The 15,063-nt window shown below is 40.3% G+C and overlaps 1 protein-coding gene across 13 annotated transcripts in view; it reads right to left on the reverse strand.

Annotated features, from left to right (window-relative positions):
* PLCB4 (phospholipase C beta 4) overlaps positions 1 to 15,063 on the reverse strand; it is a 418,936-nt gene that overhangs the window by 19,837 nt on the left and 384,036 nt on the right. For all 13 annotated transcript variants that reach the window (XM_077872231.1, XM_077872230.1, XM_077872235.1 and 10 more), the window contains 2 exons: positions 10,652 to 10,701; positions 10,450 to 10,515 (listed from right to left, as the gene is read on the reverse strand). In XM_077872231.1, coding sequence (XP_077728357.1) covers positions 10,450 to 10,515; positions 10,652 to 10,701 — 116 coding nt within the window. The remainder of the gene's footprint in view (positions 1 to 10,449; positions 10,516 to 10,651; positions 10,702 to 15,063) is intronic.

The raw sequence follows: 15,063 nt of genomic DNA on the forward strand, positions 1-15,063 counted from the left end.
CAGCTTTACAGATGTTTAAAATATTTCCCCTTCTGCTTCAAATAATTAGGAAATTGGGGCTGCAACACTTTGAAAATAAGTATTTTTCTATAAACATTCTTTCCTTCTGATAATTTGATCACAGCCAGTAACTTCTCTGAAGTCAGATTTCTTTAGCTTCTTACCTGGCCAATGTGGGAATTGCCAGGGCAAATCCATACAATCAGGAATACACTTGCTGCTATATCCTAGTCTTAGTCTTGAGAAACTAGAGGAATGAGATGGTGTTGAAGATGGGAAGGGATGGATGTTTTTCAGACTGTATTTCCTTTTCCTTATTTTTTAAAGTGAGTAACTTAAAGTCTAGCCTACCTTAGGAAAACATTTTTTTTAAGGAAACCCAGTTTAGGAACATATTTAAAAGATTTCCTAAAATATAAATGAGGAAGGTATATTTAATTTTACCAAGATTTCCTTAATGTCCCAGGGCTGTTAGTTGATTAACATAGGGCTTGATCTATATAATTTGTTTATATATGTATTTTTCAGAAAAATGTTGGTGCACATGTATAGATTCTTGTTCAGTTGGATAAATGCCTTTGGGAGACATCGTGGAGAAGGATGGTGCTGGTGGGGAGATTCTCAGAACAGGAACTGACAATGGGGACAAGAGGGTGGTCAAAGGTGATGCTACCTTGCTGTGGACTTGGGGGTCAGGGAGTCATATGTAACAGTATCTTATTTAATTTGTGGCAGGAACACCTCATTAATCTAGCCACATTCCCAATATACATGCACTTTGTATTATAAACACATTTCAGCCAGAGCTTTTGCAATGTGGTATTGGGTTAAGGACATGGGCTCTTCAGTCTCAAATTCTGGGGCAACTCACCTAGCCTCCCAATCTGTTCATCTTTTTAACTGGGATAGTGACACCTAGTTCACCAGGTTGTTAGGACTAAAAGTTAACATGATATTAATCATATTTCAAATGCCTGCTACACCTTATTCAAAATACAGTAACATGTTCATATTATTCAATATCCAGGATAATACAGAAAGTGACTTGGAATAAGGGAGAGCAAGTAGAATGATTAAATTAATAAACCTTTGCTCTACACTGAATCAATGCCTCAGGAGTCAACATGTTAATGTATCCTTATTTGAATGGATTTAATCACTCTTGTATGTTGTGGACATAAACAAGCCTACTAAAATGCTTTACTAATAGTCTTCCTTTTAAGATTTAAAGACATCGTGCTTACCCAGCACATGTGTTAATTTTCCTGGGCAAATAAATAAGGGGCTCTATGCAAGTGCAGATTCAAACATATTAGAATCTTTCCTGTGTAATCTCTCTACTTTCCTGTTTCTCTCTAGTTTTTAAGGAAGGGTGGAGAAGATTGTTCTTTAAATATCCTAGTGCAGCACAAGAAAAGGTGAGGCTTTGAGACTCGGAAGTACGTTGACAGACTATTTCTTATAGAAATATTCTGGTGAATCTTATTAACCCGATTAGAAATGAGGAATGAAGCTGTTTTTGCCAGAAAGGCATTCATGATGGATTCCAGTAGGTAAGACATGCTCTACAAAGGCAGGGCAAGTGTATTCACCACTACATGGCATAAAACTTGCACTCGATAAATATTTGTTATACACATGAAAAAACATCAAGGGAATAGCAGGAGGATTTGGATTCTGGTCTGAGCTCAGTCAATAATTAGCCAAATGCCCTTGTGAAGCTTATATAAATCTTTCCAGCCCTCACTTTCTTTCTTAGAAAACTGAACAAGATCCATTTTTTTTAAAGATTTTATTTATTCATGAGAGACAGAGAGAGAGAGGCAGAGACACAGGCAGAAGGAGAAGCAGGCTCCATGCAGGGAGCCAGACGTGGGACTGGATCCTGGGTCTCCAGGATTACACCATGGGCTGAAGGCGGCGCTAAACTGCTGAGCCACCCAGGCTGCCCTCATGGGTTGGTTATGAGCTGTAAAGTTACCTAGTATATGCAGGAATCATATGGGAAATTAGAAGCACATTGAATCAAAATGATTACTGTTAATACAAATAATAAGAAAGCTGGTCTTAAAACAAAATTCTCTGTTTCTCTACGTGCTTAAAACTATTCCTGTGTGGTAAGAAGTGGTCACTGAAGTATTTTGGGAAAATCTGGTTTCCAGACTCACTTTTCCCTTCACAAAGGCATGGGCTCCTACTTATTTGATGGTGGTGAAGCCTCAGCTTCCTGAAGTGTAAAACAGAGGAGCCAGAAAATGATCTTTCAGTCCATTTTAACTCAGAAAAAGATTATCATTGGTTTTATTCTTCGGCCCTTAATTCAACCGGGAGACATTATGGAAGAGGCACACATTTTTTTTTTTTTTTTTAAATTCATTAAGGTCAAGAGTACCCAAATTGGATGTGTGGACTGAAAAGTCAATCTTAGTTGGGATATTTTTGGGGAAAATACATGTACAGCTTTTAGCAGAATTTATAGGTCTCTTATTGGAGGTAAGAGTAAATTAAGCTTCTTTTGGAGAAATTGCTGCTGCAATTCATTCTTGTGACTGATGGGACAGTGGGCGTGAATGTACCACAGATATGGCTGAATAATTGGAGCAAGTCATGTTTGCTCAGCATGTAACTCTGAGGTCACCAGTAAGCTGCCTCTGTGGGTGGTTGCTGTGTTTCTTCCTAACAGAGTTGTGGGTCTGGCATTGAGGTCTTACCATTAATTATAATTGATGAGTTTAACAGCAGCCTTGATGTTATCAGCTAAATTGCTTATATAGCAAAGAACAAATTTTCCATTAGTAGCTTTACTGAAATGCCAAATGTTAGTCAGTTTCTCAGGCATTGAATTTGACTCATCTGATGGTGATGCTGCAAACCGGTTGCCCCAGGGATGCATCTAGCCTATGAATTTAAGATTTCTCCCCCCTCTACATGGTGTTTTGAAAGAAGACTGAATTAGGGAATAATATTTAAAGATCTGGAAGTTCATGTAAGATTTTATGAGTCCTCTTTTGAGAATGAAGCTGGCCCACGGACTCTCAAGGCACCAATGGTGGGGAACTAAGTCTGATTTGCCTTTTGATTGGGAATGAATGCCCTTCTGTTTTCTGTATCTGTCCAACTTCCATCATTTACTTCTTGTTTGGTCCCCTATAGACATTTAAGTTGTAATTATTCTTCTAATATTTTATTGGGGATACTTACTTAACTTTGGGTTTTATTTGCTCTAAGGATTTGACCACATAAGACAACCTAAAAGTATGCCCATTTCTTACTGAAAGAATAAAGAATCCTAGTCTGGTCTTGGTGAGTCATGCATTAGGAAAATTACTCTTGCTTAGTTCTGCTTTTGCTATGTCTCATCTAATGGACACTTGAAAACTATTCCCCTAGTTTCCATTCAAATTGAAGAAGTGGTTCTAGAAAAGGAGAGATGCATATAAGTCTAATTGCCAGCTGTACTCACAGGGTCAAAAGCAACAGCCATTGACCATTGCCAAAAGCCAAAACCTAGGCATGTTAACTAGTATCCTAATCTCATTTTGGGCTCAAATGGTCATTACTCCTGACTTTTCTGCTTAGTATCCTAAAAGTAGTTCACACACCTATTTCTATGTCTCTCTTGCAGATGGCAGATCCTCATACACCACAACTTCTCCTCCATACTATAGCTAACCTTCAAGTTTGAAAATAAGATTTCTTTTGCACAACACGTTTGTGTCTTAAGCCACTGGGATTTAGCTCTTGGATTCTTTGCTTCCCCCCTATAGGTCTCAGAAGTGGCACTATTTACCTGATATGTGAGAGTTGGGAGTGCCCTGTAGTCTTAATATGGACTAAATATGACTCTCTGCTCTTGGTTGCCAACTGCTAAGGTTGTGCCATGGATGCTGTTGTTGGGAGGGTACAGCCTGGGCCATGTTCCCTCCTCAGTAGGTTACTTTATAACCCAAGGCTTTAGGGTGGCAAATCTTAGCCCTATCTTAGGCGGCTTCAAAATTGTTAAAAAGCTGTTGTAGGTGTTGTTTCACAAAAAGGCTGGGGGTAATTTATTCTCATTATTGCATGACAACAGGTCAAAATCTGTTTTTTAAAGATCTATATAGCTTGCAGGCAATTAGAGGGGCTTGCACTAAGGCAAGAGACATTAGAGAATACCAAATAAAATTCCTAAAGCAACAATTCTTGAAATGTATGCAGGAAAGGAGTTCACTTAAATTTATTTCCCAGACCTCTTCTTTGAGACTATAACTAAGTCACAGATGTAAGAATATGCATTTTTTGCCAAGCCTCCAGCTCCTGGTCCAAGGGTCATATTTTGAAAAAAACAGTCCCAAAGGAAGCCAAAATATTTGTGCCCTGATGGAATCATGATTTCTTTTAAAAACCTTTTACTAAGACCACCAAGAAAATATGAGAAAGAAACACTGATGTGGGAAAACTCAGAGGTAACACAGTAGAGTGTTAAGAATGTGAATTTCACTACTGGGTATTTACCCAAAGAAAACACTAATTCTAAAAGATATATGGTCCTCTGTAGTTGTGGATGCAACTAAGATGTGGAAGCAACGTAAGTGTCCATTGATAGGTAAATGGATATAGACAAGGGCAGACAGACACACACACACACACTTACATAAAATGGGATGTTATACAGCCATAAAAAAGGATGAGATCATGCCATTTGCAACAACATGGATGGACCTGGAAAATATTATGCTAAGTGAAATAAGACAAATACCATATGATTTAACTCATATGCAGGACCTAAAAAACCCAAAACAAATGAATAAACAAAAAGCAGATTCAGAGCTATAAATATAGACTGACGGCTGTCAGAGGGGACAGGAGTTGGGCAAAATGGGTGAAGGGGAGTGGGGGATATAGGCTTCCAGTTATGGAATGAAAATGTCACAGGAATAAAAAGCGTAGCATAAGGAATATAGTCAATGGTATTTTAACAGCATCACATGGTGACAGATGCAGCTATACTTGTGAGCACAGCCCAGTGTGTAAACTTGTCAAATCCCTATGTTGCACATCTGGAACCAATTTAACATTGGTTAAACTATGTTAAAATTTAACATTGTGTATCAAATATACTAAAAAAAAATGCTTGAGTTCTGGAGTTAGAATTTTGATTCACATCCTGACTCCACCGTTTAAAACCTAGGTGATTTAGTCAAGCTGTATTCTTTTAAAGTATAAATTATCTCATCTGACAAATGGTCAATGGTTTGCAAAAATGGCCACAATTCTTTCTCTGCATCCACTCTCTCTATCCCCCTACTTCGTAATGTGACTTTGTGGCTCCTCTTGTCAGGAAGTAGAGTCCTCAGCCCTTAAATCTGGATCATCCTTATGAGTTGCTTTACCAGGAAAATGAGGCGGAAGTGATTATGTGCCATTCTGAGCTAAGACCTCAACAAACTTTGTATGCTTCTGCTTGGCCTCTTGAAACCCCTACCAAGTGAATAACTAGCCTGTTTGTAGATAAGAGGCCACATAGAGCAGTGAGAAATGGCTCAGCAGAGCTCTTTCTAAGTGAGCCAGTGCCACCAGGCCTCAACCTGGCCATGAAAGCAGGAGCCCAGCTGAACCACTGAGCCTAACTAACTTGGCCCAAACTGCCAACCCACAAAATCATGAGCTAATAAATGGCTGCTATTTTAAGTCACTACATTTGAGGGTAGTTTGTTATTCAGAAAAGTAGGGCTATCCAGAACTCCTAACTGACACAATATAATTATAGTGCTCTTTTACATAATTGTTACAAGAATACCTAAGCACTTAAATAAACTTAAATATATATTAGCTAGTTTTACCATTTTACAAGTATTGACAGAAAAATCAATGTTAGGATAAACAAATTCAAATGGACATGAGGCAGGAAGTGTGTCCAATGTTAAGAAATACACATCCCTCCCCGCTCCTTCAATGGTTTTTCCTTTTTCAAAAGTTTTAAAGATAAGTGTGTGTGCAGAGTAGGCCTCAGTATATATTAGGCAAGTAAACATTCATCTAAATCCTTCATCTTAGGAGGTAGGTCAGATGAGACCATGGAAAATATTAGGGAGATATTATAGACTGAAAAGTTACAGAAAGTTTATAGATAGGAAGCTCTAATTATTGGAAATTATTTGTGAAACCTTGAACAATTAAAACAGATGAAATGCATTTTTAATACATGGTGATAATGTGGTGAATTGTAAAAGGTGTGTTAGACCTAAGCAAATGAGGCTCGTTACCAGCATTAACTAGTTCTATCACTCTAGTATAGGGACTCATCTCTCTGAATTTCATTTCATACATTTCTAGAATGTGGACAGTGTTACTTAAGCTTCAGGGATATTGTGAAGAGTTGAGAATGTACATAAAATGTGTAACACAAGGGCACCTGGGTGGCTCAGTCGGTTAAGCATCCAGCTCTTGATTTCAGCTCAGGTCATGAGCTCAGGGTTGTGGGATCAAGCCCAAATCAGGCTCTGCTCTGGGCTTGGAGCCTGCTCAAGATTCTCTCTCCCTCTGTCACTCTTTCCCCCAAAATGTGCAACACAAAACCGTCACTCAATAAATATTAGCCTTATTGGTAGATTTACATAAAACCACTACAGAGCTACCCTATGACCCAGTAATTGCACTACTAGGTATTTACCCAAAGGATACAAACATAGCGATCCCAGGGGGCACCTGCACCCCAATGTCTATAGCAGCAATGCCCACAATAGCCAAACTATGGAAAGAGTCCAGATGTTCATTGAGAGATGAATGGATAAAGAAGATGTGGTATATATATACAATGGAGTATTAATCAGACATCAAAAATGAAACCTTACATGTGCAATGATGTGGATGGAACTAGAGGGTATTATGCTAAGTGAGATAAGTCAATCAGAGAAAGATAATTATCATATTATTTCACTCATATGTGGAATTTACTAAACAAAACAAAGGATCATAGGGGAAGGGAGGGAAAAATAAAATAAGACAAAAACAGAGGGAGACGAATCTAAGAGATTCTTAATTCTAGGAAACAAACTGAGGGATACTGGAGGGGAGATAGGTGGGGGGATGAGGTAACTGGGTGATGGGCATTAAGGAGGGCACTTCAAGTAATGAGCACTGGATGTTGTATGCAACTGATGGAATCACTGAACTCTACTTCTGAAACTAATAGTACACTATATACTAATTAACTGAATTTAGAAAAAAGAGAAACAGGAAAAAAAACACTATAGAATTCAGAATTCATAAATTATACTGTCAAAGTAATCTGAATAAAGTGGGTCCCCTGTGTATTTAATGTGGGAGAAGTGATTCATTCGTAAGCTCATAATCACACGCTGGTAACGTGAACTTCTGCAGTGCATGAAGGTATGAAAAACAAGCAGTGAAATGCATTGCCCTGCTCAGAAATACTTCTGAAAAGTAACAGGTAAGCATGGCACATTTTACTGTGGCAATTTTCTCTGCTGCTTGACCTAAGGAATTTTGAACACTTCCTCCAAAAAACACACCCTAAAGCTGTTATGAAAGCCCACACAAATTCAGATAGTTGGATTTAGGGAGATTTAAAATCTCCTTGTAGGTACTGGTGCTCCCATAACATGGGGCTCCAAGAAACTCGCTTGTGTTTTACAAATGAATGCAACATAGGTTCTCTCAGCCATCTGGGGTTTGCTGGTTATTAAACAACATGAAGGTGTCCCTGCCAACAAGCATGATGAAATGAGAGTGACTGAATGAAGTGCAGTGATGTCTGAGGCAGAGGGGAAGATCTACCAAGGTCAGCTCTAAACTGTGTCACAGAAAAATAATTTTCCACCTATTAATGGTCTGTTTCTGTCCCTTCTCCAAATTTGTATGTGGAAGCCCTCATTCCCCCTGTAATGGAATTTGGAGGTGGGGCCTCTGTGAGGGGAGTAGGTCATGAGGGTAGAGCCCTCACAGATGGGATTAGTGCCCTTATTAGAAGAGACATGAGAGAAATGATAGCTCTCTCCACCACGTGAGGACATAGCAAGGAGGTCCTTTGAAATCCAGTAAGGGGCTGTCACCATGCACTGAATCTGCTGCACTTTGACTTTGGGACATACAGCCTCCTGACTCTGAGAAATAAGTGTTTGTTGTTTAAGCCACCTGGGCTATGCCAGTTTGCTACAGAGGCCCAAGTGGATGTCTACACTGCCTTTATCACTTTTCTGATCAGGCAGCTGGGTCTGTTTGCCAACCTGACTCAGCTTGGACTCAAAGGTTCAGACAAGGAAGACAATAGATGACTCTGCGACTCTGCTCTGTAGTATGTATGTAGGTCAAGTTCGAAAGAATTGAGGGGCACCTTTCTTGAGTAGCTGTGCAGGTAACCAGTGTACTGACATCATCCCAACTAGAGGATGTTATGAACATCCCATGTGCTAACACTGCATTTGATGCAATGGGGGGAACTTGTTTACTTACCAAAGCATCTGACATCCTTCACAGAATAATGCAGTAACAGTATGGGTGCTAGACACAGATGGGTTTGGGTTCAAATTCTGGCATGGTTGCTTTCCAAGGTAGAGACAGTAGTTCAACTGCTTAACCTCCCTAATTTTTAATTTCTTAATTTCACATGCAAAATGGAGACTTAAATAGAACTTGCCTTCTCGGGTGGAGTAGTAAATGAGACAAGAAATGTAGAGTGCTGAGCATAGCATCTGGAAAATACTGAGCATGCAAACATTCTAGCTGCTGATATTGTTATTTTCATAGTTGGTCAGAATATATGCTCCCTCTTTGTGCCTGAAGGAAGCATTTATAGAGGGTGGGGTCAAAAGCTGGAAGTTTCCAAGGAGCCCACAGGCCACAGAAATGCCTGCCTCAGTAACAGAGATCCAAGTTAGATGGAAGGAAGATCTGGGGATGATGTCTTGCCATGGGGGACCAAGTCCATCCCTGATAACCAAAGTCAAGTAAGTTAGTGTCTTTCGATATTCTAGGCTGCTACCAATGACCAACACAATTGAAAGCACTACTTTAAGCAGCTCTGTCTCCCAACAGTGTCACACTTCTAAAAATCTGTGTCAAGTGTCCCCTAAGGGCAAAGAAAAAGAATTCCATCAAATGGACTTATTCATGAAATTTAGGAGCAAATAGTCTATGGAGTGACCTCTAGGATCAGCAAGTCCACTAAGCTAACAGTTCAATAATACAGGGAATATTACTAGGCTAAGATGAGGCCGAATTTCTCAAAGGAGCACAAACTGTTAAATCGAGGCCATGAGCTCTGCATGTGAATATCTGGAGTGACTCAGAGATACATCACTCAACTCTGGCTCTGCAGGACATGTCTTAGATTGAGGTCTGAGTCAGAGTACAAAGACGTGGAATGCAAGACTAATTTAAAGGAACTCAGAAGTCCTTTGAGAAATTAAGTTTCTCTTGCTTTCCATTGCCCTTAACGGATGAACACACCCATTACCCTTCCGGCCCCAGTGGTTGTTGTGATCCATCTTGGGAAGGAAAGAGGTATTATGTTCTTCTCCTTTCTCCATGGGGAGTGATGGGTAACAGGATGATGTCTGAGTGTGGTGAAGTCTTCAACCCACATGAGAACTCCCAAGGCCAGCTGCTGCTGTTCTCTTGAATTCACAACCAGCTCTTAGAATTTCTCACAATCATTGTCAAAAAAAACCCTCTTCTTATGGGCGATAGGGAAAAACAACTCTATTTCAGAAGTAGGCCACTGAGCAAAGTTTACATAACGAGGAAAGTGAGAAGAGCACTCTCTCCAGGAGCTGTGGGTGAGAAGTTCAGAGCTGGCTAGTACCTCCCTCCATGCACAGGATCCCAGGGGATCTAGATGTCTCTAGGCTAACTGAGGCTATGAGTTGGTCTTAAGGAGTCTGGCTATGGCCCACTATTTTAGATAAAGTCCAATTATTAAGTAATTTTAAATAGATGAAGCTTTTTACCCATTTGAAGCTTTTGGAATAACTGTTGGAAATGCAGATTACAAATCAGTGACAGCCCATCCCAAATGGATTCTGGTTTTAAATTTCATTTCCAATCAGTTAAAATGAAGGTACTATTGTCCAGTTGGCCGCTGTCAGTTTCTTTTTTTTTAATTTTTTTTTTAAATTTATTTATTTATGATAGTCACACAGAGAGAGAGAGAGAGGCAGAGACATAGGCAGAGGGAGAAGCAGGCTCCATGCACCGGAATCCCGACGTGGGATTCGATGCCAGGTCTCCAGGATCGCGCCCTGGGCCAAAGGCAGGCGCTAAACCGCTGCGCCACCCAGGGATCCCCCGCTGTCAGTTTCTAAGCCATGTTTTTGCCTATGAAGAATACACTGGTCCGTTATACAGAATAATAGCTTGAGGTTTTCATCAGAGAGCTAAAAGTAGAAAACAAATAAGCAAAAAAAAAAAGACACACACACATATGTACACACATTCAATCAACTGTACCTTCGCATGTTTCTTCTTTAAAGAATTTAGCTCCTTCTGTTGCTTCTTTAAGTGCTTCAGGTAAGCCTGTGTAAGAAACAAAGAGGGTCCCAAATCAATTTTTTGTAGCCACAATGAATACATCTGGTGAGAAACAAAAATATGGTAGTTTCACCAATATGTGTAATACAAGAGTGCTTGCAAAATGATTGAGCAATTTTACCTTCATCTGCTTTAAATCTTCTATCCTCACTTGAGGGATAAGTTCGATACCTTAAAAAAAATTAAATCACTGTGTGTATTAAAAATTAGAGAGAATAACTGATAATACAAAATTCACCATTTTGAAATCTCATCTAAAGACTTTGAAGCACTTTATATGTAATGCTATGGATATAAGCATCCTGATTTCTTACTACAAAGCAATTAACCAGACACTTAATTGGTGTGCTTATTGTCTTCGGTTCCTTATGAGCAGAGCCTGAGGTGGGGTTCTGTGTGCACAACACTCACTGAGGGAAGGCTCTCAGGAGAAACCCCCAAGGGAGTGAGAGAGGCAGAACAGAGCAGAGGAAGAAGGCAGGGTGCATTTCTAGCTGAAATCCAACCTGAGCCTGATCCTGCAGGAGCTCTTTAGCATAAATGGCCATCCAAAGTTGCTCTACCTTGAGGTAAGGAGACTGGGCTTTTGTAACCTCATACCAGTCACCCAAGGGCTTCATAGGTTGTACAAAACCTTCTAGGCATTTCCAGGGCAATGGAACTGTCCACAGTCTGAGGACAATCCTCCGAGAAAGTTCCAGCTATTGTTTGCAATCAGCCAAATACACACAGCAGCTGGGGCAGGAGGTGTCAACCCAAAAAGGAGATCTGACCAGGCACCACAGCATCTATTAACAGTACTTTCATCTTTGTGTTTCAGGGTATATCATATCAGTCAACTACCTCCCTCCTCATCGTCATCAAGGAACCAAAAACAAAGAAAACAACCCACATTATCTTCCCTCAGTTTCCTTTACCAAATTTAATTTTTAAGCAATATGCTATTGGGCACAGCCTTCAACATACAGGAAATCCTGAAATCAAACCACTGTATAACAGGATACTGTCATGGGGACCCAGAGTAACATACTAAATTATCCTGCTACTGGACTGATGCTAGGCCAGGTGTCGTCATGGCAACCAGAGTTGTAGAAGAATCCCCAAACACTTTCTGTTTGACTACAGATTTTCATCTTAGAAAAAAAAAAAAAATAAATAAATAAATAAAAAGAATTAAAAAGAAATGAAGGCGTGGTCTGTACTATAATAGATTTCCATTAGAATCCTCAAAGCTAGGTATGAGATAGTCAAGAAAGATAGCCATTGAGTCCCAGGCTTTTGTTTTTCAGTTTTGTTCATTTTAAGAAGAGATGCACAGCCAGTGTGAGGGTGGGAAGGTGGGAAAAGGAGTCGTGACTAAGAGAAAACATAAACACTATGTGATCTATAACATTCATGATAGGGCGCCCAGGGAACATAGGCTTGATCTCTCAAGTCTGATGTCACAAGCCAACTCCCTGCTTCACTGTAGCCAGTGAGAGGCACTGTAGGGTAGAGATATGAATCCTTGTCTGTAAAATGAACAGAGAACTGGGATGCATGCAAGGTCCTCCAGAGAGCTAGCAAATGTTAAGAGTTAACCCAGTCCCAGAAGACTTCTTTTTTGGTCTTGGTTAAAGTACATCTTGACCAACAAGAACCCATGAAAACATCAACTTTTGTTTTGTATTTTTTGAGAAAGATAGAATAATTTGTAAAAAAAAAATTTAGTTCTTAGAAATGATTTAACTAGGAAACACCCACACTCTGCAGAAGAGGAATTGGTACATGCTCAGTTCCCTCTGTTGAGCCTACAGAAGTGTGTCTGATAGAACTTTCAGCAACAGTGGCAACGGTCTATAATGGGAGGGGTCCAATGGATAGTTACTAGCTATGTGTGGCTCTTGGCACCTGAAAGGTAGCCAGTGCACCTGCAGAGTTCAAGTGCTCATTTTAAAGTTGAAATTTACAAAGCCACATGTGGAAATAGGCTTAATTAAGTACTGCATATTGGGCTCCAAAGACTTTGGCTAAATGAGGTTTCACTATGTAAAGTTTCTGTTCTTATCAACAAGAGCTCAAAAATAACTTGTTTTCTCTGAAGTCATAATTTGGAGACTAAGTTGGAGATTGAAAAAAAGTAAAGAAAACTAAAGATCTGAGAGAAAGAGAGGAAGAGAGTAAGAGCGAGCACGAGTGGGGTGAGGGGCAGAGGGAGAAGCAAACTCATCGCTGAGCTGGGAGCCTGATGCAGGGCTTGATACCAGGACTCCAGGATCATGACCTCAGCTGAAGGCAGACGTGTAACCAACAGCCACTCAGGTACCCCAAGTTTAGTTTTCTTAATTCCTTATTCCTCAGTTTAAAAAGATAATCAAGCAGCATTGGTGCAGTTATTGCTGTTGGGCTGCATGTCTAAGAGAAACCATTTAGAACTTTCTTACCTCCACGGATATGGGCAGCATTTGCTATACCCATTCACCTAGCTTTCTCTACATCAGCCCACTCTGACCTCCACCTGCCAGCACCTGCATTTCCTTCCCTGAGGAAATTACCTAAGGCCTTTCCCTCTAAAACATGCTTTACCACCCTTCTGTCAATCTAGAATCACAGGGGAATTTATCCCTCCTACAGGAGCTCTCCAAAAGGCTTAGTTGAAGTAGATGTTCTCCTGCCTCTGAGTTGTGTGTCCAACACCAGCCCTCAGGATGTTCCCAGGAGCACTGAGCTCCAGGTGCCTGGATGGAACTTGGAAACACTCTGATCACTGGCCACCTTCTCTTCCTTGTGCTCCTTCCCCAAGCCCCTACCTGTATCCATTGTACTCCCCAAATAAACTACTTTTATTTGAAACCTTGTCTCAGGGTCGGCTTTGGGATGACCCAAATTAAGACAGTTCTCTAGAAGGAAGCTTGCCTTCTCAAATGACACGTCTTCCCACAAAGGCCACCGGAGTAGTTTATTTTCTGACTCCCTTGACCTCCGACTCCCCAGTTCATAGATAGGAGTGGGAAGAACACCTACAAACTTCCCTCTTGCACTTCCCTGCCATGCTCCTTAAAGCTACGATGCAAAAGAACAGGCCCCTCACTTAGACCAGGTTCTCTTGAGCCTGGTTACCTCCACATGTGTCCCTCTAAATTGTACATTCATCTTCTCATGGACGACAGCATCCGGTCATGGTTTTCCCATGTAGGCATTCCCAAGCATCCAACAGGGTGATTCAATATCCATGGGAAGAATCCATTTTATTACTTCCTATTCAAGTCAGACCTATGTTTCAAGGCTCAGCTCAATAGGGATCTCATCTATAAGGCTTCTGTGGGACACTTGCTGGAAGGCATGCCCTCCCCCTTCCTGTTCTTAGGGTCAGCTCTCATTGACCACTGCCTGGCCTGGCTATTGTGCAAAGCCTGTCCTACATTATCCTTCTAGCCACATGAGATCCTTGAAGGGGTGAAGGCAGTTCTCATAGAACCTGGTACTGTCACTTAGAGTAGGCTTCCAATTTTCCTAAATAAAAGGCCAAAGGAAATAGCATGTAGACTCTCTTTCTCAGGGTGTCTCTTGATACTGGACTTGGCTTCCTCCAATGCAATATTTGGAACCAAAGGTGAAGCCTTTCTCAATCCAAACATGTTCCTTTCTAGAACTAGGATAACTTTTGTCTTCTGTAAGCTGGTCACACTGAAGTTTTTCAGGCCACTTAACTCATGGTAATTACTAATGTCTTTATGTACTAGCGGGCATGATGGTTTAAACAAAACAAGAACTTTACACAAAAACTCTCCCATTTTCTACTGTCTATCTTTGTTTGAATGGCTAATGTGACTAATGACCAGTGCTGGAATGGAATACCCAAAGCCTTGTATCATGAGCTTGCTCATGTCTCCAGGGAGGAAGAGACAAACAGCTGCAGGCAAAGTACAATTTGGGCTACTTCTGTGCAGTCTCATTTTCTAATTTGTTTCACAAAGCTGCATGCACACTTAGTATCCTACTAAATTACTATGCTGCCTTGGTTTAGAAAAGCCTGTCATTTCTTACCTTAAACTGTAGCACTGTGTGTATGTACTTAAGTGTACAAACAACTTGATTCACTAACATCAAGGGCACTGAATTCACATATAAATGGGAAATATACATACTGAGTAGAAAACCATTAGAAAAAAAGAGAAATTCTTATCAAAGTAAGAAGAGTGAATTTGGTAAATGATTCATAATCGAGGAGGATATTCAAAATGTTTAATTGCCAGTGTGGGATGGGCACCATTCAATCAGGATGAATGCCTGGCCAGTAAGCATGGAAGTCAACTTTAAATAAGCAATATAGTTCTGCCCCTGTACACCAGCTGAATATTAGCATGGAACACATAATTCTTTGTGGTGACACCTCATAGGATACCTTGTTTCATCCTTAGGTAACCATAAAGAATTGGCCTTCAAATATCCATCTGATAAATTTACAAAGAATCATGGATGCTAAATGTCTGCTCATGCAGACAATTTGTCAAGAAGGGAATCTAGAAATATATGAACAATGATGATACTGTT

The sequence above is a fragment of the Canis aureus genome, chromosome 26, assembly GCF_053574225.1.
Source record: "Canis aureus isolate CA01 chromosome 26, VMU_Caureus_v.1.0, whole genome shotgun sequence".
In the NCBI taxonomy this organism is placed as follows: domain Eukaryota; kingdom Metazoa; phylum Chordata; class Mammalia; order Carnivora; family Canidae; genus Canis; species Canis aureus.